General features: G+C 40.1%; 1 protein-coding gene across 1 annotated transcript in view; it reads left to right on the top strand.

Annotated features, from left to right (window-relative positions):
- Positions 1-26,388, top strand: part of LOC112059256 (deleted in malignant brain tumors 1 protein) — a 50,099-nt gene that overhangs the window by 11,447 nt on the left and 12,264 nt on the right. The window contains exons 6-14 of the mRNA XM_065552284.1: positions 130-144; positions 2,388-2,426; positions 3,477-3,491; positions 4,088-4,238; positions 7,250-7,452; positions 12,707-12,721; positions 14,702-14,734; positions 18,535-18,849; positions 24,620-24,634. Of these exons, the coding sequence (XP_065408356.1) occupies positions 130-144; positions 2,388-2,426; positions 3,477-3,491; positions 4,088-4,238; positions 7,250-7,452; positions 12,707-12,721; positions 14,702-14,734; positions 18,535-18,849; positions 24,620-24,634 (801 nt within the window). The remainder of the gene's footprint in view (positions 1-129; positions 145-2,387; positions 2,427-3,476; positions 3,492-4,087; positions 4,239-7,249; positions 7,453-12,706; positions 12,722-14,701; positions 14,735-18,534; positions 18,850-24,619; positions 24,635-26,388) is intronic.

The raw sequence follows: 26,388 nt of genomic DNA, 5'->3' as shown, positions 1-26,388 counted from the left end.
TGCCCTATTTGCTGCTCTTTGGCACTACGTTAATTACAGCGACAAGGTTTTCTATTTATTTTTGGAAAAAACATTACCATGCCAAAAAATCAAATTCACTAAGCTGTGTCTTTCTCTTTTATCTTTCAGACATGACGACACCTGGTAATTATCTCTTTTTAACATTTTTGTTTCGCTTTATTTCTCTTTCCCAATGCTTCCCAATTCAACAAACAACAGCATTACTGCTCCCAAACAGGGATACCAGATGCAGGAGTTATTGGCATATATAATCTGGTGTAATGAAAGAAGGCGGAGCCTGTTGCGCTGTGCATTCTACCCTGAGAGCCAGAGGAGAGTGGCTCTCATAGATATCAGAAAAAGGGCCAGGGACAATAGTTATGCTGAAGAGTTTGAGGGCCCTCAATGGTTAAAAATAGATGACAAGATTTTAAACTACACTGATAATTTCTGCAAACCTGCAATACTCTTCGATCAGATTTCTGAAGGCTGGCTGTTACTCTACCAAAATAAAATGGCACAGAAAGCTCCATAAGAAACATTAAATGAGACTTCACAACAGAGTAGTTCTTGCAGCTGTAAGCGTCTCTGATCCTTCAGACTGTAGGGTCAAATGACTATGATTGTTTAGTAGCTATATTACCGCAGCGCTCAAAGCCCTAGGCCTAATTGTGCTGGGTACTGTACAAACATACATAAAGAAGCATTTTACCCCCTGAAAACGTTTTCCTTGAGTTTTTGACTATTACAAATAGAGCTGGGCCCAGATTCAATTTCCCTTCTGCCTGATATGGAAAAGGGATTTGAACTTAGGTCTTCCATATTTCAGGAGTATTCCTGGGCCACTGAGCTATGGGATGTCCTGATATAGAGTTTTCTCCATCTTTCCTGTCCCATCTGTCCTACTTTGTATAAATAATGAAATTGTCATTGGAGTAGGGCCTTTGAATTTGGATCTGCCATACCTTAAGTCAGTGGTTCTAAACCAGGAGTACCCCTGGGGGTATGCAGAGGTCTTCCAGGGAGTACATCAACTCATCTAGATATTTGCCTAGCTTTACAACAGGCAACATAAAAAGCAGTAGCGAAGTCAGGACAAACTAAAATTTTATATAGACAATGACTTGTTTATGCTTCTTTATAATACTATACACTGAAATGTAAGTACAATATTTATATTCCACTTGATTTATTTTATAATTACATGGTAAAATGAGAAAGTCAGTAATTTTTCAGTGCTCGGATGCTGTGACACTTTTCTATTTTAATGTCTCATTTTCTGTAAGCAAGTAGTTTTTAAGGGAGGTGTAACTTGGCGGTACCCAAGACAAATCAGACTCCAGAAAGGGCTACAGTTGTCTGCAAAGGCTGAACGTCCTAACCACCAGCCTATACAGTCATTCTTACACTTTGCCCCTCTCCCAATTAATTAATTGTCATTCATAGTGGCAATTCAGAGAGTCATTCGTAATGCTAAAAATCTATTTGCCGAAAATCTTTTGCCCAGTTTTATTTATAAATATCCCTCTTCCTAACAAAAGAAATGCATTCCTAGGATGAATTTCTTTCAGGACCTACATGACACATGCAAGAAAATCAAACACCTTAGCAAATGTTTTCTCGTGATACTGAGAGATGTCATTGAAAATGAAAAACAGACCCTAGCACAAAGGAGTCTGGTCTATGACTGGGGCTCCTAGGAGCTACAGCAATATAAATAAAAACAATAATAATTAATCCGCATGAACATTCATTTGAATAGTCATATTGACTTATATAGGGCTAGTAAGCAGAAGAGAATTATTGTTGGAAATGTAGGGCTGAAAGGGATCTCGAGATTCCATCTATATTTTCCCTCTGTGCTAAGACCAGGATACCTAGAACATCCCTGATAGATTTTCATTTAATCCTTTCTTCAAAACCTCCAGTGGTGGGGATTCACATGCATGTTTACAGGATTGGATCCCAAAGGGTTAACATTCATATTTCTTAACTCTGTTTTCTCCTTCCTCTTCTTTTAAGTAAGTGTCTTCATTACAGTAATCAGAGGAAATGCAGACAACTAGCTTTTTATCAGCTTTGTGAATTATGCAATTGGCTAAAAATATAGTTGTGTTATTTGCAAGATGGGTCCCTGCTTTGTATTCTCTAGTGTCATGAATGTCTAGCCAGCCATCTCTCTCCATCCACCTATATACCTACCATGTTCTAATTTTCATCCTTTCTCTCTCTCTCTCCATCTATCTTCTCCCCCCATTCAGTTATGCTTTTAATTTGGTTATGATTTTATTGGTGTTATCTTGAATTTGGCACATTACTCTACAAGTCTTTCTCTCACTATTAAAGATGTTGCTGATTTATGTATTATTCTCCTTTTGTATTAATAGCTACTACTACTACTACTACTACATGGCTGCCTTCAACAGGTAATTCATAATTCTTTTACTTCTTTATTTCTATTTTGTATTCTTCTTAATTATTTCATTATAATAAATAATAATTCCCATATAAATGGCATCAGATTCCTTGGATAGGAAAATAAGTACGGCATGGTGATAAATCTCTGTATTTTTTGCAGGCTGTCTTCAGGCTGACGGCAATACATTTTTTTGAATAACAACTTTTTCTTTCTTTTGACAGCTAGCACTTCTAAGTAGGGATACGGTAGTACTGTAGTAGTTTATTTAGGTATTTATACTTTCAAGTAAGCACATAGGCCCCAATCCTGCAAACACGTATGTATGTGCTTAACTTGGCTGACGTGACTAGGCCCAGTGGCCTCAATGAAACTATTCCTGTCAGCAGAATTAAGCATGTGTGTATATGTTTTCACAAATAGGACTCTAGAGCCTAGTGATACTTGAGTACATTTGATGAGACAATAACCGTGGAACAGGTTGGAATCACTTTTCATAGAAGAGCTGTATTATAAGAGAGCTTAGTGAGCTTACTAACTGAACACCATCCAGCCTTTTCTCTTACTCACCAATTAAAAAAAAAATTACTACAGTCCCTCTCTGTCTCTCATTTTCCCCATCTATACACTGAGGATAATATACTTACCTGTTTGGTAACTTGCTTTGGGAGCTATTGATGAAAAAGGCTATAGAAGATCTTGGTGGTGTTATCATTATTATAATTTTCATGACAGAAGTAACTTGATCTGCACCTTCAAATGCTTGTGATCCATCCAAAGATGCATCAATTGCAGTGAAAGTTTTCTATGAATCTCTTATTGGTCAAAATGTTCATTGACTGAGGTCACTGGTTGCATCCGTCTCATTCACCCAGAAGTTAGTGATTTGAGGGTGCTATGCTGCTTTCAGGAACTCACTGTGTCTGTGCTACCCTACTTGTTGCTCTTTGGCTCCAGTTAATTACAATTACACTGGTTTCTATATATTTTTGGTAAAATATTACAGTGCCCAAAACAAAACAAAAAAGCACTAACCCCGTCCTTCTCTTTTATCTTTCAGACTCGACGAGACCTGGTAATTGTCTCTTTTCAGCATTTTTTGTTCAGTCCATTCCACTCTCTATCACTTCTGTTCCCTGTCCTTCTCCAGGAGATAGTAAGGCACATTTGAGACTGTTATAGTTTTCCTTTGGGGACCAGATTTTCAAAAAGTGCTCCTCCGCCCTGCATACATGATTATTTTAGGATCCTTTGAGCTTGTTAGTTGAAGAGCAACTTTGTGGACGGAGGCAAATTTTCCTATATCAAAAACAAAGAAACATTCACATGAAACTCTGAGAACACCAATTTCTACACAGTTTTAAAAGTGTTTGGGCTGAATTCTATCCTTACTGACATCAGTATAACTCCATTGACTTCAGTGGAACAGGCTGGAATAACAGTTCTGTGGAGATTTGTCCACAAAACCTTGCTATTCTGTGCTGGAAGAATGCAATTTTCTTAGTTGTGTCATTTTTTCTCAATAGCTGGGGACCACACTTCCTAAATGTAGTTTTTTTTTATACTGATTGTCACAATCCAAGATGACCTCCCAGACTCACAAATTGATGTTTTTGTAACTATAATAGTTCTTACAGAAATATAGACCTTTTCTTTTATGTTTGTTTTTAGACTATTACCACTGTGGTGGCTACCTCTCAGGTTCTTCTGGGACATTCTCTAGTCCAAACTATCCTAGTTACTATCCAAGCAATGCACGATGCATCTGGGAAATACAAGTGCAATACAATGGTTATGTACATGTCCAGTTTGACCATGTTGCGTAAGTAAAGTACTCGATATTTATAAGTAATTTAGTCTTTTTTGATCTTTAATTATTGTGCTATCCAGTTGGTCATTTATTTTCACGGATCTTTATTAGAAGGCCCTTTAACCATTCAAATGCATTATGGATGTATGAGTAACACCATGGGGTGTACATTCATCCCATTTAATGAATTTTCCTGACTCACGTGTGCACTAATTACATTTCGTATGTGCACACCAGACTTCCAAAGTCACCAGACTGGGTGCATTACATGGGTTGGTTACATTGCAAAAACTCTGAAAGGTTGTTGCAATTAGGCTTTGTTTTTACAAAAAAAAAATCTGTCTCCTGTGTGCATATGATATATATATAATTGCAATTTCACGTCATCCGTGCATGAGTACAAAACGTTAAGTATAACGAATACAATAACTTGGGGGAATTCACGAGATTAGGTTGTGCTCTTCATCTAATGTTGATTTGTAAGTAAATTACAGTGCACAAATAACATAACGTTGAAATTAGATCACGCACATGATGACTTGAGGACATAAAGAAATGTTCTCAGAACATCAGTCCTATCTATACCATGATATTATATCTTCGTTTGGTTAAAAGTATGCATGAAGCATTTTTATTTTCTCATAGGTTTCTTTAAAGAGGATTACAATGTTAATGTTAAATATTAAAAATATTAAATCTTCACCTGGACATTTGTTGATAGAGGGTGAGCACATTGTACAGTAACATAGGGAATGTTTACACAGCAGTGAAAGCCTGGGGTTAGTGGGACTCAAGTCAGCTGATCCATGTCAGAGAACCCTGGGCTTGTGCATTTACACTGCATTTTAAACCTAGATAAAGGATTTTCTGACCGGGGCTCTAACCTAGGGCTCTGGCATCCACACTGCAGTGCGCACACCCAAGTCAAAGTAACCCTATCCCAGAATGCCTAGCTTCCCCTCCCCCCCACCCTAGCATTGACACTCTAACCCGACGAATATGTTGCACAGTAGGGAAATTCTACTGCCCATTCTCTTTCCTCCTGTGACAGTGCTACTGATGGGACTCAGGTGCCCATAAGGAGCTATGAGTACATATACCACATTATTAGCTCATTTGGTAGCTGTCTCAGGAGAATGATTGCAGTTTGTGAAGGCTTTATACTGAACTACCATCTAATCTGAGAATTGGTCTCGCCACCTCTAGGCTGAGTCACATTGTCAGGAAAATGCCCATGTGCACCTGTTCTGAGGATAATTAGGACATCAGTCTCCAGGACTGTCAAACTAGGAAACGTTGCAACTCTTAAGATTCAAATTGGGATTTTCAATAAAGGTGTTTTTCTTTGGCTGTCTGTTTTGAAGTTTAATAATATGTTGGTTTCAGAGGAAAAACAGACACACACCCCAGACTTCTGCCGGCTGCAGAGTGAAGTGCATCCCCAGATCTGGGGGTTCAGAGTGTTCCAGCACCCCCTAGGAATCCAGTATCCCTTCCCCTGCCGCACCCCGGGAGGCAGGGGCAACGGATCCCTGGGAGGCTGTGAGGAAGTTTTGGGACTGGCTCCAACTCGCCACCCGCACAGTGCACGTTGTCCGGGTGCCCCAGCATACACTGCCCCAGGGAGGGCAGAAGGGGTCAGAAAGCATAGTGGGGACCAAGCGACTGCCATGCCGGGAGGGAGAACAGCCAGAGTGTTGGGGGGTCATCCGTTCCCTGGCCATGCTGAGCCAGGAGCTATGCTACTCCCCCTCCCTGTAGCCTCTTGGTCCCCACTCTGCTCTCTGCCCTCTTTGCCCCCATGGGGCTGTGTGTGCAGGGGCGCTCAGACACCGTGCACCAACATCTGGCTGTGCTCTTGTGACCAGGAAGCAGCTCTCTTTGCAAAAGGCTTCTTCTGATCGGTCTCCACTGATAGTTAGGGCCCTACCAATTTCACGGCTGTGAAAAGCATGTCACGGATGGTGAAATAAGCCCTTTCCCATGATATCTGGGGGTAGTGAGGGAGCTCAGACCCACTTCCAGATACTTTTGGGTTGGGACCCCCATGGGTACAACACCATGAAATTTCAGATGTAAACATCTGAAAACGTCAAATTGACCAATTAAAAAACCCTCTGGCTGTGAAATTGATCAAAATGGACCATGAATTTGGTAGGGCCCTACTGATAGTGTACTTGCAGAACCATGTTCAGCAGACAATGGGTTCATGCTGATCTGAGCTGCTACAGTATGCAAAGGGAGGTGTGGCTTCGTTTTGCAACAGCATGCAATAGACTGCACCACAGATTGTCAGCATCGAAGGACTAAGGAAGTTGCCCCCAGGAACTCTGGGATACATCTGGAAGACTTCTGGGACCTGAGTCAAGCAAGGGCTGCATGCAGACAGAAAAGTAATAGAGCCCAGCTTAACATGGGCTCGGACCCTAGCTTAACATGGGCTCGAACCCTCCAGCCCTGCGGGATTATGGGTCCCTATGTTTGAACCCTAGGTTAACAAAGAGAGTCTGGGCTTATATTGCTGTGTAGATGTAACAGTGACAGACCCTGGTTGTCGGCGGGCAGGATTTAACCTGGGGCCTCTGGAGCTTAGTGGATGAGCCTCTACTTCATGAGCTAAAAGCCAATTGGCTGTTAGCTAAGGCTGTAGAGCAGACTCATTAATCTCTCTTTCTAAATGGTCTCGGTGCCACTAGGTGGGACAGAACACCGCACCCAGGAGGTGTGTGAGTTACAAAGATATACCCGTAATTTCCACTAAAGGCCACATTTTCAAAACATGGGCTCTAATTGTGTTTGTGTAACCTGTCACTTCTGCATGAATGAACATTCCAGGGTACCAGAAATGTAGTATTAGTGGTAGGCAAGCAAAAATGCTAGCAATTGGCACATGTGTAACGAGAGATCAGGCTACTATAGACTGCAGGCCACAATGTCTGAGGCACTTTCAACACTTTCAAAAAGTGTTTTGACTGACAGCCAAAAGGATAATTTACAAGTACAGTCTAACTTTCCCTCCGCAGACTGGAGCCGGACACTAACTGCACTCACGATTTTATTGAAATCTATGCGCAAGAGTCATACACATCTACTTTGCTGGGAAGAATATGTACTGGTGGCTATCAAGCATTTACATCCTATTCAAACAGAATGATGGTTGTGTTTTTGAGCGATGGCAGTTACCAAAATACAGGATTTCATGCTTCTTATTATACTTTCTTCCGAGGTAAGAACAATTACTTTGTCTCAGATATGCTGGTTAGCATGGAGCATATATTTTGTGAACCTGGCCGAATGCACTAATTATTTCGGATTCTCATTCTCTCTTATATTATCCATTTTTTATTTCTTCTTTGATAGTAGATAGTTTTAGCAATTTCATCGGAATGGGAGAGTTTTACAACAATGCATGTAGGTTAAGAATGTAAACAGAGAAAGTTCCAAATGTAAAGAGAGTATGAAGTTTACCAGAAAACTATGCACCCTGCACAAAAATGCCCCTCCTCCACAATAGCATGTGTGGCTGGGAAAGGGGGGGCTATCACTTAGGGTCCACCACCTTCCCCATTGGTTGTAGGGGAGGGAATGTGCTAGCCAGTTGGCTCTTGTGCTCCCTCCACCTAGTCTATTTAAGCTTATCCAGTCTTTTCAAAAAGTGTTCTACAGCCAGCTACCCTGCCTTCCATCCCCTTAGTATAGCATCAGTGCTGTGTTGCTTATGATGCTGAGTTCTGACTGATCACATGGTATGGGATCAGGAAAGACTGTTTCTTGTTGGACCAAATTGGCAAGAATTCTGGGGGGAAGAGAGGGTCGGCTTCTTCTCAGGATCATGGAGGCACCGTTAGCTTATAGCATTACCACATGCAAAGGTTTAACATTAGGAAAAGTTGTACTATTTTAGCACTGCAAAAGGAGCTATGCTGATTTACAGTTGAGCATCTGGCCCGAGATGTATTAAGCAATACTTATCTGACAGGTCGGTCTTTATTAATCATGTATAATATTGTGGGTCTAAAAAGGACTAGACTGCCTTGTAAATGTTGTTTTTGTTAATTAGTTGTTACCTTTTCTAGGTTAGTGAACTCACTTAGAGCCACATACAAGTCAACTCAATTTAGAGATGAGGAAACTCCAGGTGTCTAATATTGTCTTATAGCCAAATCCATGTCCCATGGGTGCAAAAAAAAAGCCCGAATTGCATTGGAACCACAGCACAGCACAGCACAAGTGAACGGCCACAGAAAGGTCATGCAGGGAAACTCTAAGACCTCTAATTTCTGCACATCAGCGCTGTGACAGTTTGGAGAGGCCTGGGGTTTGCTCACAACTAGCTAACCTGATGTTCAATATGACCCATTCCTGTCTACACTGACTGCAGAGCTATGGTCAACATCATATTAGTTCACATAACTGAAGGTTATTTCTAACTTGATGTAATGGTCTAATGAACACACGTCCCCCTCTCCTCCGACTTAGCAAAGACATCAGTAGAACCTGACTTGCTGAAAGCTTTCAGTGCCACAATTCGCTAGATGAATTGCGATACAACGTCAAGAAGATTACTCTGATCCTTGGAGCTGCCTGAGTTTGAGTTGCGGAAAATGTTTACAATAGGTCAATAGTTTCAGACACTATTTGTGTTTTAAGATGAAAATAGTTTGTATATTTTCAAGTTGAAAATCCAAGACATTTGTTTCAGGGGAGGGATGGTGCTAATGGATGTCACGGGTGCACAGGAGGGTTTGGTAGCTGGGAAGCTGCCAAATAGGAAAGGACTTGCCCATGCCACCCTGATATATTTTCTATGATATTTGTCTTCCTTTTTTCCTTATCCTCATGTTTACTTTCTCCTTTTTCTTTCCAATCCCTTCTCCTCCCTGGTTCTCATATTTGTCTCCCGCACTTATTCATTCCCTCTCTCACATCTCCTCTGTCTGTCCTTGCTCCCTTTTATTCTGCCATCCTCTTACCCAATACCCTGCCACAATCCAGTGCTCACCCTATGGTTCAGGGGAGGAGAGGAAGAGTGACAATGTCAGCCAAGTGTCGGCATGTGCTGGGATTACATTGCTGATTTATACTAATGCAGAGAGGGATGTGAGCAGAGTGGACAAGGGGCTTTTTTTTTTTTTTTGAGGGATGGAAAAACAGTTAGTGATTTAGGGGTACCCAGAGGGTGAGGCGCTGAGGATGTTGGTGACAGAACATTTTATAGGCCTGGCAAAAAGAAAAGCTGGGCTCAGCCATGGCCAAGTCCTGTTCAGTGCGTACTGAAAATACAGATTTACTGGCTGTTCCTTTTCCATCCACCAACCCTCACTGACACATGTCAAGAGTGCAGCAGGAGTAGCTTTTCTGGGGCCCAACAGCCTACAGGGAAGATTCAGTTTCCCTCAGCAGAGAATTTGACGCTTAACAACAAATACATATCTTAATTAATAATAAACCTCAAAACGTCAGAATATGGAGTCTGTTCAAAGAACCTAATGCTATTGTTCTATTTTGCTTCTCTGGCAGACTGAGGTTTGCTTTCATAAGCCTAACTATGCAGTCTTCATTAGCTGGCAGGATGACAGAAGATTAAAAAATCTTGGCATTTTAGGAAATTGGCCAAAATGGGAAGAAGCTCTTACCCTGATGTGTAGGAATTCCCAGGAAAAGTGGAAAAGAAAAAACATTATTTATTATGCAGAAAATCTGCAAAATATAAAATTAACTCAGATTTATCATAATAATACTTTACATTTATATACAGGGGTTAATTTATGGACCTCAAAACAGCTTACCTAGAAGTAAAGGATCTTTATCCCCATTTTTACAGATGGGGAAACTGAGACATAGAGTTTAAGAGATTGCCAAGGGCCACACAACAAGACAGTTAAAAATGTGGGAGTAGAAACCAGATTTCTTGCCTCCCAACACCATGCTAGAGCCACTAGACCACAGTTCCTTCCTTGTGATATAACATTTTGCTATCTGTACATTATTTGCTCTTCTCGCAACAGGCTCTGGTGGGATAGCTTAGGGATGGCTGGAAAACAAGAAAATTCTGGTTTGGAGAATAATTTTGAGGGTTTCAAATTTGTTTTCATTCTGCATCAGAACAAAAATGAGACTGTTTGGGTTTTTGCTCTTAATGAAAAAGCACAAGAGTTTTAGCACAAGCGCTCCCCACACTAGCCAATAGCATGGTAGTTAAGGCATTCACTTTGATGCAGAAAACCCAAATTCAATAATTGAATTTTTTTCCCACATGTTGAGTTCTCCTCACACCTTCTATGGGTCATCTCGATTATCACTTCAAAGTTTTTTCTTCTGCTGCTACTGATAGCTCATCTCAATTGATTGGCCTCTTACAATTGGTATGCGTACTTCCACCGTTTCATGTTCTCTGTCTGTATAAATATCTTCTGTCTGTGTGTTCCACTCTATGCATCTGAAGAAGTGGGCTGTAGCCCACGAAAGCTTATGGTGAAATAAATTTGTTAGTCTCTAAGGTGCCACAAGTACTCCTGTTCTTTATTTGGAAGCAGATACTTGAACCTGGGTCTCTCACATCAGGTGAGTGCCAATCAAAAAATCAATTTCCCTCCTGGACCTGAGACAACTTCCCAGTGAAAGGCTTGTTGAAACAGATATGTTTCCATGAAAAGTTTTGGTTTTGATGAATCAGATTATTCCAATGAAAAAACGTTTGTCAAAAAATTCCCAATCAGCTCTACTATAGCATCCAGCGCATTCACATAAGCATAGGCTATAACCAGATGCGTGAGTCACAACTCCTCAGTGTTTTTTACAATTTCTAAGGGGTGGAAATTACACTAGATGGAAAAAAGATTACTGCCCATTATTCCACAGATCGTTTCCCGTGTCTTTTAAAGACCGGTGAATGGATGGAACAGACGTGAGGGTCATTTGAACTTTATTACAAAGGAAATTGGGCAAGGGTTTGTGATGATTACTGGAACACACAAAGCGGAGGTTGTTTGCAGGCAGGTTGGATGTGGATGAGCCATTTCAGCAACAAGAAATGCCTGTTTGGGTCAAGGGTCAAAAAATGTTCTCCTTGATTGTCTGCATTGTGGAGGTAATGAATCCTATCTTTGGGACTGCCTCAGTCTAAGATGGGACTCATGTAACTGTGGTCCCAGTGAAGATGCTGGAGTCATCTCTATAGGCATTTTCTGATTTTCTTTTTGAAATACTTAAGCCAGATACCACACCAGAGTGTTTAAGGTATGTACATGCTTCATCTGATATGGCATGGGACTAGGAGTCGGGAAACCTGTCTTCTGTTCACTTATACACTATTGTGGACTCGATTGAGTTGCTAGACCTCTTTGTACCTCAACATGAAACACTTGGATATTTAAAAAATGAAAAGCACTATAAAAAGTATAGTTACTAAAACGTATTTCATTTGCTTCCTGTTTACAAAGTAAAACATTCTTCAGACATATTTGTTTAGTAAGGTTTTAATTAGACCTAATGCAAATAGTGAAGGTGAAAATGGATTTTTCTCTCTCATTCCTCTCCCCCGTTTTCCAATTGCTCATAATTTCCTCAAAGAAATTCCTTTTTCAGCTGAAATAACCCATACTTGGTCTGAAGCCTTAAGGTGATCGTGTTATGTGGAAAGCTTTGAGTAAAATATGTGCAGCCATTTTTGAGTTATATAAGAAACGGGGATTAAAAATTCTCTGTGTTCCTATGAACATCTTGCTGGGGGTAGAAATTTCAGTCATGGTTTGGTTTGCAGGTCTTATTGCCTGTGTCTTCACACTTTTTTTTCTCATGTTCTTAACTTGTGTTAGCTAACCCAAGGTAAAATCGTGCTTTGATGTTTTCACAGGAGTTAGCAGGTTGAGATAAGTCCTAGGCTGTCCCCTGGTCTATAACTCAACCTGCTAACTCATGTGAAAACTACCAACTGCCTTGTCTTCATTTGGATTTTATCTCAAATTAATTAATGTGAGTTAAGAACACACTTACCTTTTTTTTTAAATGTGCTTCGAGATCTATTCTTTAAAAATGTTATATAAGACCTAGGTACAATTCATGGAAGTTACGGAACGTATCCTTAGGCATTTCTGATTATTAGGTTCCTCTCACAAGACTAACAATTCCATAGGCAATAATCCAGTCAAGCACCTAAGCACGTGCTTAACTTTAATCACATTTGATCCATTGGTTTCGAATCAATGGAATCACTTCCTAGCTTGTGTATGCATATGTGTTGATAGGATTGAGGCCTAAGATTGCATTCCTCTGAATTACCCAGATGTTAGTGATTTCAGGGTTCTGTGCAGTTTTGAGAGATCCCCTGTGTCTTTGTTGCTCTATTTGTTGCTCTTTGGCACTAAGTTAATTACAGCTACAACATTTTCTATTTATTTTGGGAAAAAACATTGTAATGCCCCCTCCCCTCCCAAAATAATCAAAATCACTAACCTCTGTCCTTCTCTTTTATCTTTCAGACTCGACGACACCTGGTAATTATCTCTTTTTAACATTTTTGTTTAGCTTTATTTCTCTTTCCCAATGCTTCCCAATCCAATAAACAACAGCATTACTGCTCCCAAACAGTGATACCAGATGCAGGAGTTATTGGCCATATAAGCTGGTGTAAAGAGAGAAGACGGAGCCTGTTGCACTATGCATTCTATCCTGAGGGCCAGAAGAGAGTGGCTCTCATAGATATTAGCAAAAGAACCAGGGACAATAGTTAGAAATAAATGACTGACTCAATGGACATTATCTATGCTGAAGAGTTTGAGGGCCCCCTACTGATTAAAAATAGATGACAAGATTCTTAAAATACACTGATAATTTCTGCAAAGTTGTAGATCAGATTTCCGAAGACTGACTGTTACTCTAGCAAAATAAAATGGCACAGCAAGCTCCATAAGAAACATTACATGAGACTCCACAACAGAGTAGTTCTTGCAGCTGTAAGCGTCTCTCATCCTTCAGACTATAGGGTCAAATGACTATGATTGTTTAGTAGCTATATTACCACAGCGCTCATAGCCCTGGGCCTCATTGTGCTGGGTACTGTACAAACACACACAAAGAAACATTTTACCCCCTGAAAACGTTTTCCTTGGTGTAGGTATTTGACTATTACAAATAGACATGAGCCCAGATTCAATTTCCCTTCTGCCTGATATGGAAAAGGGATTTGAACTTGGGTCTCCCATATTTTAGAGTATTCCCGGGCCACTGAGCTATGAGATGTCCGGATACAGAGTTTTCTCAGTCTCTCCTGTCCCATCTGTTCTACTTTGTATAAATAATGAAATTGTCATTGGAATTGGGACTTTGAATTTGGGTCTCCCATACCCTAAGTCAGTGGTTCTAAAAGAGGAGTAAAAGTACCTTTGGGGGTATGCAGAGGTCTTCCAGGGGGTACATCAGCTCATCTAGATATTTGCCTAGTTTTACAACAGGCAACATAAAAAACACTAGCAAAGTTAATGCAAACTAAAATTTTATATAGACAATGACTTGTTTATACTACTTTATAATACTATACACTGAAATGTAAGTACAATATTTATATTCCAATTGATTTATTATATAATGACATGAGAAAGTAAGCAATTTTTCAGTACTAGCGTGCTGTGACACTTTTCTATTTTAATGTCTCATTTTTTGTAAGCAAGTAGTTTTTAAGGGAGGTGTAATTTGGCGGTAAACAAGACAAATCAGACTCCAGAAAGGGCTACAGTCATCTGGAAAGGTTGAGAGCCATTGTCCTAAGTGAACATCCTAACCACCAGCCTATAGAGTCATTCTTAAACTTTGCCCCTCTCCCAATGAATTAATTGTCATTCATAGTGGCAATTCAGAGAGTCATTCGTAATGCTAAAAATCTATTTGCCAAAAATCTTTTGCCCAACTCTAATTATAAATATCCCTTTTCCTAACACAAGAAATACAATCCAATACATATTTATTTCAGGAGCCACATGGCACATGCAAGAAAATCAAACATTTTAGCAAATGTCTTCTCGTGATACTGAGAGATGTCATTGAAAATGAAAAACAGACCCTAGCACAAAGGAGTCTGGTCTCTGACTGGGGCTTCTAGGTGCTGCTGCAATACAAATAAAAACAATAATAATTAATCCACATGAATATTCATTAGAATAGTCATATTGACTTATATAGGACTAGTTAGCAAAGGAGAATTATTCTTAGTAATGTAAGGCTGGAAGGAACTTTGAGAAGCCATCTAGTTTTTTTTCCTTCTGTGCTTAGACCAGGATTAAGTATACTAAGAACATCCGCTCTTAAAAACCTCCAATGGTGGGGATTCACATGCATGTATGTTTACAGGATTGGATTCCAAAGGGTTAACATTTATATTTCTTGGTGTTATCTTGAATTTGGCACATTACTCTATAAGTCTCTCTCTCACTATTAAAAATGTCGCCAATTTATGTATTGTTCTCCTTTTGTATTAATAGCTCATACTACTACTACAACATGGTGGCCTTCAGGTAATTCATAATTATTTTACTTCTTTATTTCTATGTTGTATTCTTCTCAATTATCTCATTATAATACAAAATAATTCCCATATAAATGGCACCAGATTCCTTGGATAGGAAAATAAGTATGGCACGGTGATAAACCTTTGTATTTTTTGCAGGCTGTCTTCAGGCTGACGGCAATACATTTTTTTGAATATCAACTTTTTCTTTCATTTGGCAGCTAGCACTTCTAAATAGGGATACAGTAGTACTGTAATACTTTTTTTAGGTATTTATACATTAAAGTAAGCACTTAGGCCCCAATCCTGCAAACACATATGTATTGCTTAACTTGGCTGACATGACTGGTCCCAATGGCCTCAGTGAAACTATTCCTGTCAGCAGAATTAAGCATGTGTGCATATGTTTGCAGAAACTGGGATCTACAGCCTGCTGGTACTGGAGTACATTTGATGTGGGAATTGATGAGACAATAAACATGGAACAGGGTGGAATCACTTTTTAGAGCAAAGCTGTACTATAAGAGAAATAAACTGTGAGGCCAGTGAGCTTACTAACTGAACTCCATCCAGCTTTTTCTCTTGCTCACCAATTTTTTTTTTAAATTACTACTTTCCCTCTCTGTCTCTCATTTTCTCCATCTATACACTGAGAATAATAATACTTACCTTTTTGGTAACTTGCTTTGAGAGCTATTGATGAAAAAGGCTATTGAAGAGCTTGGTGGTGTTTTATTATAATTTTCATGACAGAAGTAACTTGATCTGCACCTTCAAATGCTTGTGATCAAAAGATGCATCAATTGCAGTGAAAACTTTCTATGAATCATATTGGTCAAAAAGTGCATGGATTGGAGTGAGGTCAAAGGTTCCACCCCTCTCCTTCACCCAGAAGTTAATGATTTAAGTGTGCTATACTGCTTTCAGGAACCCATTGTGTCTTTGCTACCCTACTCGTTGCTCTTTGGCACTAAGTTAATTACAATTACACTGTTTTCTATATATTTTTGGTAAAATATTACGATGCCAAAAACAAAAAAAATCACTAATCCTTCTCTTTTCCAATGTTTGCCAATCCAATAAGCATTACTACTCCTGGGGTACCAGGTTCAGGAGTCAGTTCACAACTAAGTTGTACCACAGAGCTGGTGTAAAGAGAGATGTTAAAGCCTTCTGCACTATGCATTCTACCCAGCTGGTCAAAGGGGAGTGGCTGTGAGAGATACCAGCAAAAGGGTCAGGGACAAGTGAAAGAAAGAAATGACTGAATTGATGGGCATTATGTACGTTGAGGATTTTGAGGGCCCCCTACTGATTAAAAATAGATTACAAAATTTTAAAGTACCCTCACAGTTTCTACAAAGATGCACGACTCTTGGATCAGATTTTTGAAGGCTGATTGTTATTCTAGCAAAATAATAAATTGACAATAAACTATTTTCCAGAAATCTTTTGCCCATCTCTAATTAGAAATAGGCCTCTTCTTAACAAAAGAAATATATTTCTAGGATGAATTTCTTGCAGCAGCCAACTGACACATGAAAGAAAATCAGACATTTTAGCCAACATCTTCTCATGGTACTGAGAGATGTCATTTAAAATATTAAACAGCCCCTAGCACAAAGGAGTCCTGGTCTAAGAATGGGGGTCCTAGGTGCTACAGCAATACAAAAAAAACCCAGTAATTATTAATCCACATGAATATTCATTTGAAATAGCCATCTTGACTTAAATGGAACTATTCAGGAGAGGAGAGTTATTCTTGGAAGTGTAGGGCTGGAGGGGACCTCGAGAGTTCCTCTAGTCTATACCCTCTGCGCTAAGGCAAGATTAAGTATACCTAGACCACCCTTGAGACATGTTCATCTAATCTGTTCTTCAAAGCCTCCAATTATGTGGATTCACATGCATGCATCTTTACAGAATTGGGTACTAAAGGAGTAACCATCATATTTCCATGTTTTCTCCTTCCTCATCTTTTAAATAAGTATATAATTCTTTGTACCTGTACATAAAAATGAAAAGCACGGTGCAAGTGTGAAGTATAGTTATTAAAACATATTAAATTTGCTTCCTGTTCACAAAATGAAAATTTCTTCAGATATATTTGTTTAGTAAGGTTTTAATTAGAACTAATGCAAATAGTGAAGGGGAAATTGATTTTTCTCTCCCATTCCTCTCCCTTGTTTTCCAATTGCTCATAATTTTCTCAGACAAATTCTTTTTGGTCTGAATCCTTAAAGCAATTGTGTTGTGTGGAAAGTTTTGGGTAAAATATGTGCAGCCATTTTTGAGTTATATGAGAAAGGGGGGTTAAAAATTCTCGGTGTTCCTATTGACATCTTGCTGGGAGTAGAAATTTCAGTCATGGTTTGGTTTGCAGGTCTTATTGACTGGGTCTTCACACCAGTTTTCTAGTGTTCTTAACCTGTGTTAGCTAACCCAAGGTAAAATCCTAGTTTGATGTTTTGACATGAGTGAGCAGTTTGAGTTAAATCATAGGCTGCCCATGGTCTATAACTTGACCTGCTAACTCATGTGAAAACTTCCAACTGCCTTGTCTTCATTTGGATTTAATCTCAAATGAGCTCAAATTAAGAACACACCTATCTTCCTAGTAAAGACCAGTTCTGCTACCCTTACTCACATGGAGAAGTACCTTACTGCCATAGTCTGAAAAAAAGAGCCAATGATTTTAGAGGACCTTCTGAGTGGGTAACTTCCTACACAACATGAGTAAGAGTTTAAAAATTGGGCCCAGAAGAAGGAAAAATAATCCTACAAATACTTCTGCACACAAATAAATTGAATCATTCAAGTAGATACCATTGACATCAATGGAACTAGTGGTGTGAATAAAAAGTTACTCATACATGTAGGTTTTTTGTATTTTGTGTTACGCATGACTCTGGCTTTCTGAAGAAAATCTGTCCAGAATTTAAAAAATGTATTAATATTAAAATTAGAACTGGAACAGAACCAAAACCATGTATCCAAATATATTTGACCTTTGGGAACATTTGGATCTAAGTCAAAACTGTGATTTGGGTCCATCTCTAATTTAAAACTGAAACGTTCTTGCATGCATGTTAGAGCCTTTCATATGCAACCTTTCATTATGTGGATAAAATGAAGACGGTCGTAATATTTGGTATGGTCTGTTAAGGCTGCCTGAGGGAAGGCCTGCTAAATTAAGGTTGCCTCAACTGATACACCACAATCAAGGCTGTTTCAGTTTTGGACATTTCTGCCCAAAACACATTGCTAAAGATATTAAGCAGGCATAGGTGCAATTCAGGAGACTTCCTTGTTTTCTTTTTCTCTTGTTTTTATTCTTTCTTTCTCCTTTTTTGGTTTTGAGTTTACTTTTCTTCCTTTTACATTTTTAAATATTCAGGGAAATGGGTATTTTATAGATGAAAAATGGGAATTATTAATAAATGCATAAAAGATGGAGATGAAAATGGCCAATTTAAGGTAATTTATATTTATTAAAACAAATCTCAGTACCATTGGAATGTTCTTGTTGTTTGAGAGACATAGAATGGAGAGTTAATTTCTCCCAGGCATTTCTTTGTCAAGGATAAAGTTTGTGATAGAGAGATATAATCCGTCGTATTTTCTCAATTATCAAGAGAGAAGGAGCCCAGTTCTTCCTCTGCAGGACACAAGTATATTTCATTAACTGTAATGGGAATTAGGGCTATCCCCTGTGGTAGGAAAATCAGATTCCAATAACATGTATGAAAGCATGCCAACATGAAACACTTTGTGAATGCTCATCGAGATGTTTTCTGTCTTTCAAAGGTGTTTTTGATCTCAGACTGGTGAATGGCCAGAACAGATGTGAGGGCCGTGTCGAAATTTATGCCAATGGAACCTGGGGGACAGTGTGTGATGATTTGTGGGACATAAACGATGCTCAAGTTGTATGCAGGCAGCTTGGATGTGGATGGGCCATTTCTGCACCAGGAAGTGCCCGATTTGGTCAAGGCAGAGGAAATATTTTCCTGGATGATGTGCAGTGCAGAGGAAATGAACACTTTGTCTGGCAATGTCAACACAGAGGGTGGGGCATACACAACTGTGGCCACAGTGAAGATGCCGGTGTCATTTGTTCAGGTATTGTCTTTTCTCTTATAACTATTTTAGTTAAGAATCAGAGAGCAGGATCTTTTATAAATGTGGAATTCTTGCCATTGGCAATTTCTTTGTTTTTTTACTAATAGCTTATGACAAAAAATATGTTAAGATACTATCAGACTCTGAGGTGCAATCCAGACCAGGGAGGGGTTGTGTTAGCACCTGCCCTGCAACTTGGGGTGCCGCACAATGCTTTGCTGATGTAGCTCCAGCAGCTCTGACCCCAGCAGCCTGTCAGCGACACTCTAGTCACACTCTGGCTTCCAGCAGCCTTGATAACTACTTCCAGGGTGACCCCAATGCACTTCCAGTCCCAGATTTCCCCAAAAAACATGTTTTCGGCACCGCCCAGTCAGAGGTGAAAGTAAGCTGGTACAGGCCGGTACGGCTTACTGGTAAGAAAGTGGCCGAAGCATTCAATACAAATGGGTAAAATAGGCTAGGTTTATCAGTAGTAATAACAAAAAAAATCAGATTTATCACTTGAATTAAATATATTTTACATTTTCTAGAAACAAAATGCTCCCCTTCCGTTTTCAGTTGTTACTTCTTGTCAGGTGGAAGATGTTCATGTGATTCCGAATGTTAGCTTTTGAGTGCCATCAGGGTAACCGCTTGCTTCTTACTGGTCAAGTCTCTCGTGTCAGGCGTGCAATTTACAGTAGAAAGTAAGTGGGGAAAAATGCCGCCTAAGAAGATACACATTCAGCAGACCCGAAAGGATATGTTTAAACGTAAAAGTGAGGAAATGGGGGATTGTCAGTCAAAAAGAACAGCAACAAATGAAAAGCTGAAAGTCATCCACAAAAGGGTATGTCTACGCAGTCGACGTTAAAGTGTTGCCGCGGCAGCGCTTTAATGTGGCTGTGTAGTCGCAGCTCCAGCGCCAGGAGAGAGCTCTCCCAGCGCTGTAATAAAACCACCTCAGCTAGGGGAATAGCTACCAGCATTGAGAGCGTGGAACTTTACCGTACTGAAACTTGCATTGCTCGGGGGGACGGGGGGGCGGTGTTTTTTCACACCCTTATTTTAGAATAAAACTAGTATACAGCTACTGTATCTAAGTCATGCAAAGGGATCCATGAAGTTAAGTAGACAGCTCTCTAACACCACATTCTACAGGCCATTATCCTCTGATCCCACTGAGGATTACCTAAAGAAACTACACCATCTGCTAAAAAAACTCCCTGACAAAGCACAGGAACAAATCTGTACAGACACATGCCTAGAACCCCGACCAGGGGTATTCTATTTACTACCCAAGATCCATAAACCTGGATATCCTGGACGCCCCATCATCTCAGGCATTGGCACCCTAACATCAGGCTTGTCTGGTTATGTAGACTCTCTCCTCAGACCCTACGCTACCAGCACTCCCAGCTATCTTCGAGACACCACTGACTTCCTGAGGAAACTACAATCCATCGGTGATCTTCCAGAAAACACCATCCTGGCCACTATGGACGTAGAAGCCCTCTACACCAATATTCCACACAAAGATGGACTACAAGCTATCAGGAACAGTATCCCTGATAATATCACAGCTAACCTGGTGGCTGAACTTTGTGATTTTGTCCTCACCCACAACTATTTCACATTTGGGGACAATATATACCTTCAAGTCAGCGGCACTGCTATGGGTACCCGCATGGCCCCACAATATGCCAACATTTTTATGGCTGACTTAGAACAACGCTTCCTTAGCTCTCGTCCCCTAACGCCCCTACTCTACTTGCGCTACATTGATGACATCTTCATCATCTGGACCCATGGAAAAGAAGCCCTTGAGGAATTTCACCATGATTTCAATAATTTCCATCCCACCATCAACCTCAGCCTAGATCAATCCACACAAGCGGTCCATTTCCTGGACACTACTGTGCTAATAAGCGATGGTCACATAAATACCACCCTATACCGGAAACCTACTGACCGCTACACTTACCTACATGCCTCCAGCTTCCATCCAGGACACACCACACGATCCATTGTCTACAGCCAAGCTCTAAGATATAACCGCATTTGCTCCAATCCCTCGGATAGAGACAAGCACCTACAAGATCTCTATCAAGCATTCTTAAAACTACAATACCCACCTGCTGAAGTGAAAAAACAGATTGACAGAGCCAGACGAGTACCCAGAAGTCACCTCCTACAAGACAGGCCCAACAAAGAAAATAACAGAACACCACTAGCTGTCACCTTCAGCCCCCAACTAAAACCTCTCCAGCGCATCATCAGAGATCTACAACCTATCCTGAAAGATGATCCTTTACTCTCACAGATCTTGGGAGACAGACCTGTCCTCGCTTACAGACAACCCCCCAACCTAAAGCAAATACTCACCAGCAACCACACATCACTGAACAAAACCACTAACCCAGGAACCTATCCTTGTAACAAACCCCGATGTCAACTCTGTCCACATATCTATTCCAGTGACATCATCATAGGACCTAATCACATCAGCCATACCATCAGGGGCTCGTTCACCTGCACATCTACCAATGTGATATATGCCATCATGTGCCAGCAATGCCCCTCTGCCATGTACATTGGCCAAACCGGACAGTCTCTACGCAAAAGAATTAATGGACACAAATCTGACATCAGGAATCAAAATACTCAAAAACCAGTGGGAGAACACTTTAACCTGTCTGGTCATTCAGTGACAGACCTGCGGGTGGCTATATTACAACAGAAAAACTTCAAAAACAGACTCCAACGAGAAACTGCTGAGCTAGAATTGATATGCAAACTAGACACAATCAACTCCGGTTTAAATAAGGACTGGGAATGGTTGGGCCATTACAAACATTGAAATCTATCTCCCCTTGTAAGTATTCTCACACTTGTTATCTAACTGTCTGTCTGTGCTGGGCTAGCTTGATTATCACTTCAAAAGTTTTTTTCTCTTAATTAATTGGCCTCTCAGAGGTGGTAAGACAACTCCCACCTGTTTATGCTCTCTGTATGTGTGTATATATATCTCCTCAATTTTTGTTCCATTCTATATGCATCCGAAGAAGTGGGCTATAGTCCACGAAAGCTTATGCTCTAATAAATTTGTTAGTCTCTAAGGTGCCACAAGTCCTCCTGTTCTTCTTTTTGCGGATACAGACTAACACGGCTGCTACTCTGAAACCTTTCATGAAGTTAAGTGTGTAGGAGTGGAGGTGGGAAGGGGGGTTGTGGTATGACCGTACCGGTAAGAAATTTAAGTTACTTTCACCCCTGTGCCCAGTCCTCTCCTGGACAGTTCAGATATTAGAGGTCCATTACCCTGGAAAGGAGTCAATGTACAAGAGTTTGCTACCTTAATTGGAGTTGTCAAACAATTCAATTTAAACACAACACTGGATTAGTTTTGTTTAAAGAATAAAACAAGTTTATTTAACTACAAAGAGAGGCTTTAAGTGAATACCAGTATAAAGCATTAAAGACAGAAATGGCCATAAGAGAAATAAAGATAAAAGTCTTTCTTGTAACTAAAACTTAACAAACTAGATTTGGTTCAAGGTAAATGTCTTACCACATGTTCCCAGCAAAATAGCTGACCAATTTCTCAAGGCGGCGAGCTGACCTCAAAGTCCAAAGGGCTGGTTCCTTTGTCCTCTTAGGTGAAAGAGCAAGTGAGAGAGATAGAGATGGTGTTTTTGCCCCTCACTTTTCTAATCCAGTCACCCTTGGAATACATTTTCCTGAGGGTTACCCTTACATAAAGTTCCGTCCGGCTGTAAGGATGGAGGCATGGAGTCTCATGATGAAAGTGGTTCCATGTTGTTGTTTGTTAAAATCCAAATCCATCAATTCCAGCCCACCTTAGCTGCTGCAGAATGGTCACTTGACAGGTGATTTCAAGTTAACTTTGATGACACATAGCAAGAGGCATTAGCTTGGCCTTTGTCTTCAGAAAACTGGTTTACCACTTCCCCATACTTATCTGGTCAACACATTTCAGATAACTTTACATATAACGTTGCTACACAGATTTCACTATGATATTATTGACCAGGAAGTTGAGTTTTCAGATGATACCTCACAAAGTATCTATTGTACAAGGATTATTACAGTGGTGTGTAGGGTGTGACTACCGGGGTGTATTTGGTCACAAATACATTAATATAATACTGTACTCTTTGCAGTAGAGACTTCTGCTGGAGCTGATTTAAGATTTTTTTCTGCAAAGGTTAAATAGTATTAGGAAATCACCTTCATGTTTAACATGTAGTTGTGTTTTGAAAAATGACTGTGCAATGGCACTCCTAACTCAAAACATCCATTGCCTGTTTGTTCAGTCAGATGTGCTGACATTAGTGACAAAAATAAATGTTTACTGCATTTTAGTCCTGTTAACCCTTCATTATCAAGAGGTTTGTTTACTAAATTCCTTACAAGTGTATTTGTGCAACACCAGAGAAGCCAATTAGATTGCACAGCTGGTACAGAGGGTGTAATTTGCTCTGCAGCATCTTTATTACTGATGGTGATAAAACGAGGGCGAGAGAGAGAAAGAAAAGGGTTTAGAACTCAGAACCCAGAGTGGACATGCATGACTGACAATCAGGAACAAAATAAAAACCAGCACTGGTTTCCTTCTCAACTTTTCAGAGCAGAGCAGTACTCTAAGAGAAATAAGCTGGGGCCAGTGAGTTTACTAATTAAACTGCATTCAGCTTTTTCTCTTGCTCACCAAAAATTTGTAAAAATTACTATTTTCCCTCTCTGTCCCTCATTTTCCCCATCCTTACAATGGGGATAATAACACTTACTTTTGTTGTAATGTGCTTTGAGATCTATTCATTAAAAGTGCTATAGAAGAGTTAGGTGCTGTTATTATCATTATTATAATTTTCATGAAAGAAGTAACTTGACCTGTACCTTCAAATGCTTGTGATGAAAAGGTATTTTCTATTGCAGTGAAATCTTTCTATGAATCACTTATTGGTTAAAATTGCTACCTTATTTATGTGAATTTGATCTTGGTGGCTTGTTCTTAACTCATTAGAATATAGCATAAATTGCCAGTCAAAATATGCTTGGTGGTGTCAACATCATTAAAGCACCATGCAATTTTCTATCACAGGACTCTTAGTTCAGCGGAATTCAGGACTGGGATAGCCTCGGTGTAGGGAAATAATCACATTGCCTGCTCACACTAAACTTTGCTCAAATCCATTTTTAGGCATCCCTGACTTCAGTGAGCATCAAATAAATAAAATGATTAGTAATCTGAATAAATCCACGTGTATATTTTTGTTTGTATCTTCTATAAAAATGCTCAGCCCTACTTAATATTTGAGAATAACCTGAGCATTATTTAGATTCCCTAACATGGAAGTTATGGAACTAATAGTTAATATCCTTAGACATTTCTGAATATTAAGGAGCTCTCAGAAGACGAACAATTCCATAGGCACCATTCCAGTCAAGCACATGCTTAACTTTAATCACATTTAATCCATTGGTTTCAAGTCAATGGAATTACTTCCTAACTTGTGTTTACACATATGTGTTGATAGGATTGAGGCCTAAGATTGCATTCCTCCCAATACCTAGATTTTAGTGGCTTCATGGTGCTGTACAGCTTTCAGGGACCCCTGTGTCTTTGCTTCCCAATTTGTTGCTCTTTGGCACTACGTTAAGTACAGCTACAACGTTTTCTATTTATTTTGGTAAAACATTGCCATGCCAAAAAATATATATATATCAAAATCACTAACCTCTGTCTTTCTCTTTTATCTTTCAGATCCGACGACACCTGGTAATTATCTGTTTTTAACATTGTTTGTTTTGCTTTATTTTTCTTTCCCAATGCTTCCCAATCCAACAAACAACAGCATTACTGCTCCCAAACAGGGATACCAGATGCAGGAGTTATTGGCCGATATAAGTTGGTGTAAAGAGAGAAGGCAGAGCCCGTTGCACTATGCATTCTATGCTGAGGGTCAGAGGAGAGTGGCTCTCATAGATATCAGAAAAAGAGCCAGGGACAACAGTAGGAAAGAAATGAATGAATTGATGGGCGTTATCTATGCTGAAGAGTTTGAGGGCACCCAATGTTTAAAAATAGGCGACAAGATTTTAAACTACAGTACACTGATAATTTCCGCAAACCTGAGCTACTTGTGGATCAGATTTCTGAAGGCTGACTGTTATTCTAGCAAAGTAAAATGGCACAGCAAGCTCCATATGAAACATTACATGAGACTTCACAACAGAGTAGTTCTTGCAGCTGTAAGCATCTCTGATCCTTCAGAGTGTAGGGTCAAATGACTATGATTGTTGAGTAACCTCATTGTGCTGGGTACTGTACAAACACACATAAAGAAGCATTTTACCACCAGAAAACATTTTTCTTGGTGTAGGTTTTTGACTATTACAAATAGAGCTGGGCCCAGGTTCAATTTCCTTTCTGCCTTGAGTATCCCATGATTCAGAAGCATGCCTGGGCCACGGAGCTATGGGATGTCCTGATACAGAGTTTTCTCAGTCTCTCCTGTTCCAGCTGTTCTAGTTTGTATAAATAATTAAATAGTCATTGGAGCAGGGACTTTGAATTTGGGTCTCCCATGCCCTAAGTGAATGTCCGAACCTCCAGCCTATAGAGCAGTGATGGGCAACCTTTGCCACGCGGCTCGCCAGGGTAAGCATCCGCAAGTTTGGCTGATCACGGCTCCCATTGGCCGTGGTTTGCCACTCCAGGCCAATAGGGGCTGCGGGAAGCAGCGCGGGTCGAGGGATGTGCTGGCCACTGCTTCCCGCAGCCCCCATTGGCCTGGAGCGGAGAACCACGGCCAGTGGGAGCTGCGATTGGCCGAACCTGCGGTAATTGTCTCTTTTTAATATTTTTTGTTTAGATATCTTTCTGTTTCCCAGTGTTTGCCAATCCAATAAACAGCAGCATTACTGCTCCTAAACAGGGGTACCAGGGAGTGGTGCTGGAACAATGGGTATAGTGGGGGTGCTGAGAGCCACTGAACCAAACTGTAAACCCTGTATATGATGGAAACCACTTCAAGCCAGGGGCTGCGGCCGCACCCCGACACCTCTAGTTCAGCATCTATAGCTCCAGGTTCAGGAGTCACTGGCAGAACTAAGTTGTACCACACAGTTGGTGTAAACTAAAGAGAGATGATGAAGCCTCTTGCACTAGGCATTCTACCCTCCTGGCCAGAGGGGAGTGGCTGTGAGCGATAAAAGCAAAAGTGTCAGGGAAAACTGAAAGAGAGAAATGACTGAATTGATGGGCTTTAGATATGGGCTTTAGATACGTTGAGGAGTTTGAGCACCCCCTACTGATTAAAAAATAGATTACAAGATTTTAAAGTACCCTCACAGTTTCTACAAACCTGCACTACTCTTGGATCAGATTTTTGAAGGCTGATCATTATTCGAGCAAAAAAAAAAAAAATATATATATATATATATATATAAAACTATTTGCCAGAAATCTTTTGCCCAGCTCTAATTATAAATATCCCTCTTCTTAACAATAATAAAATACATTCCTAGGAT

Source organism: Chrysemys picta, chromosome 7 (assembly GCF_011386835.1).
Source record: "Chrysemys picta bellii isolate R12L10 chromosome 7, ASM1138683v2, whole genome shotgun sequence".
In the NCBI taxonomy this organism is placed as follows: domain Eukaryota; kingdom Metazoa; phylum Chordata; order Testudines; family Emydidae; genus Chrysemys; species Chrysemys picta.
The sequence above is the reverse complement of the archived record's forward strand: the minus strand, read 5'-3'. Positions and strand labels throughout refer to the sequence as shown.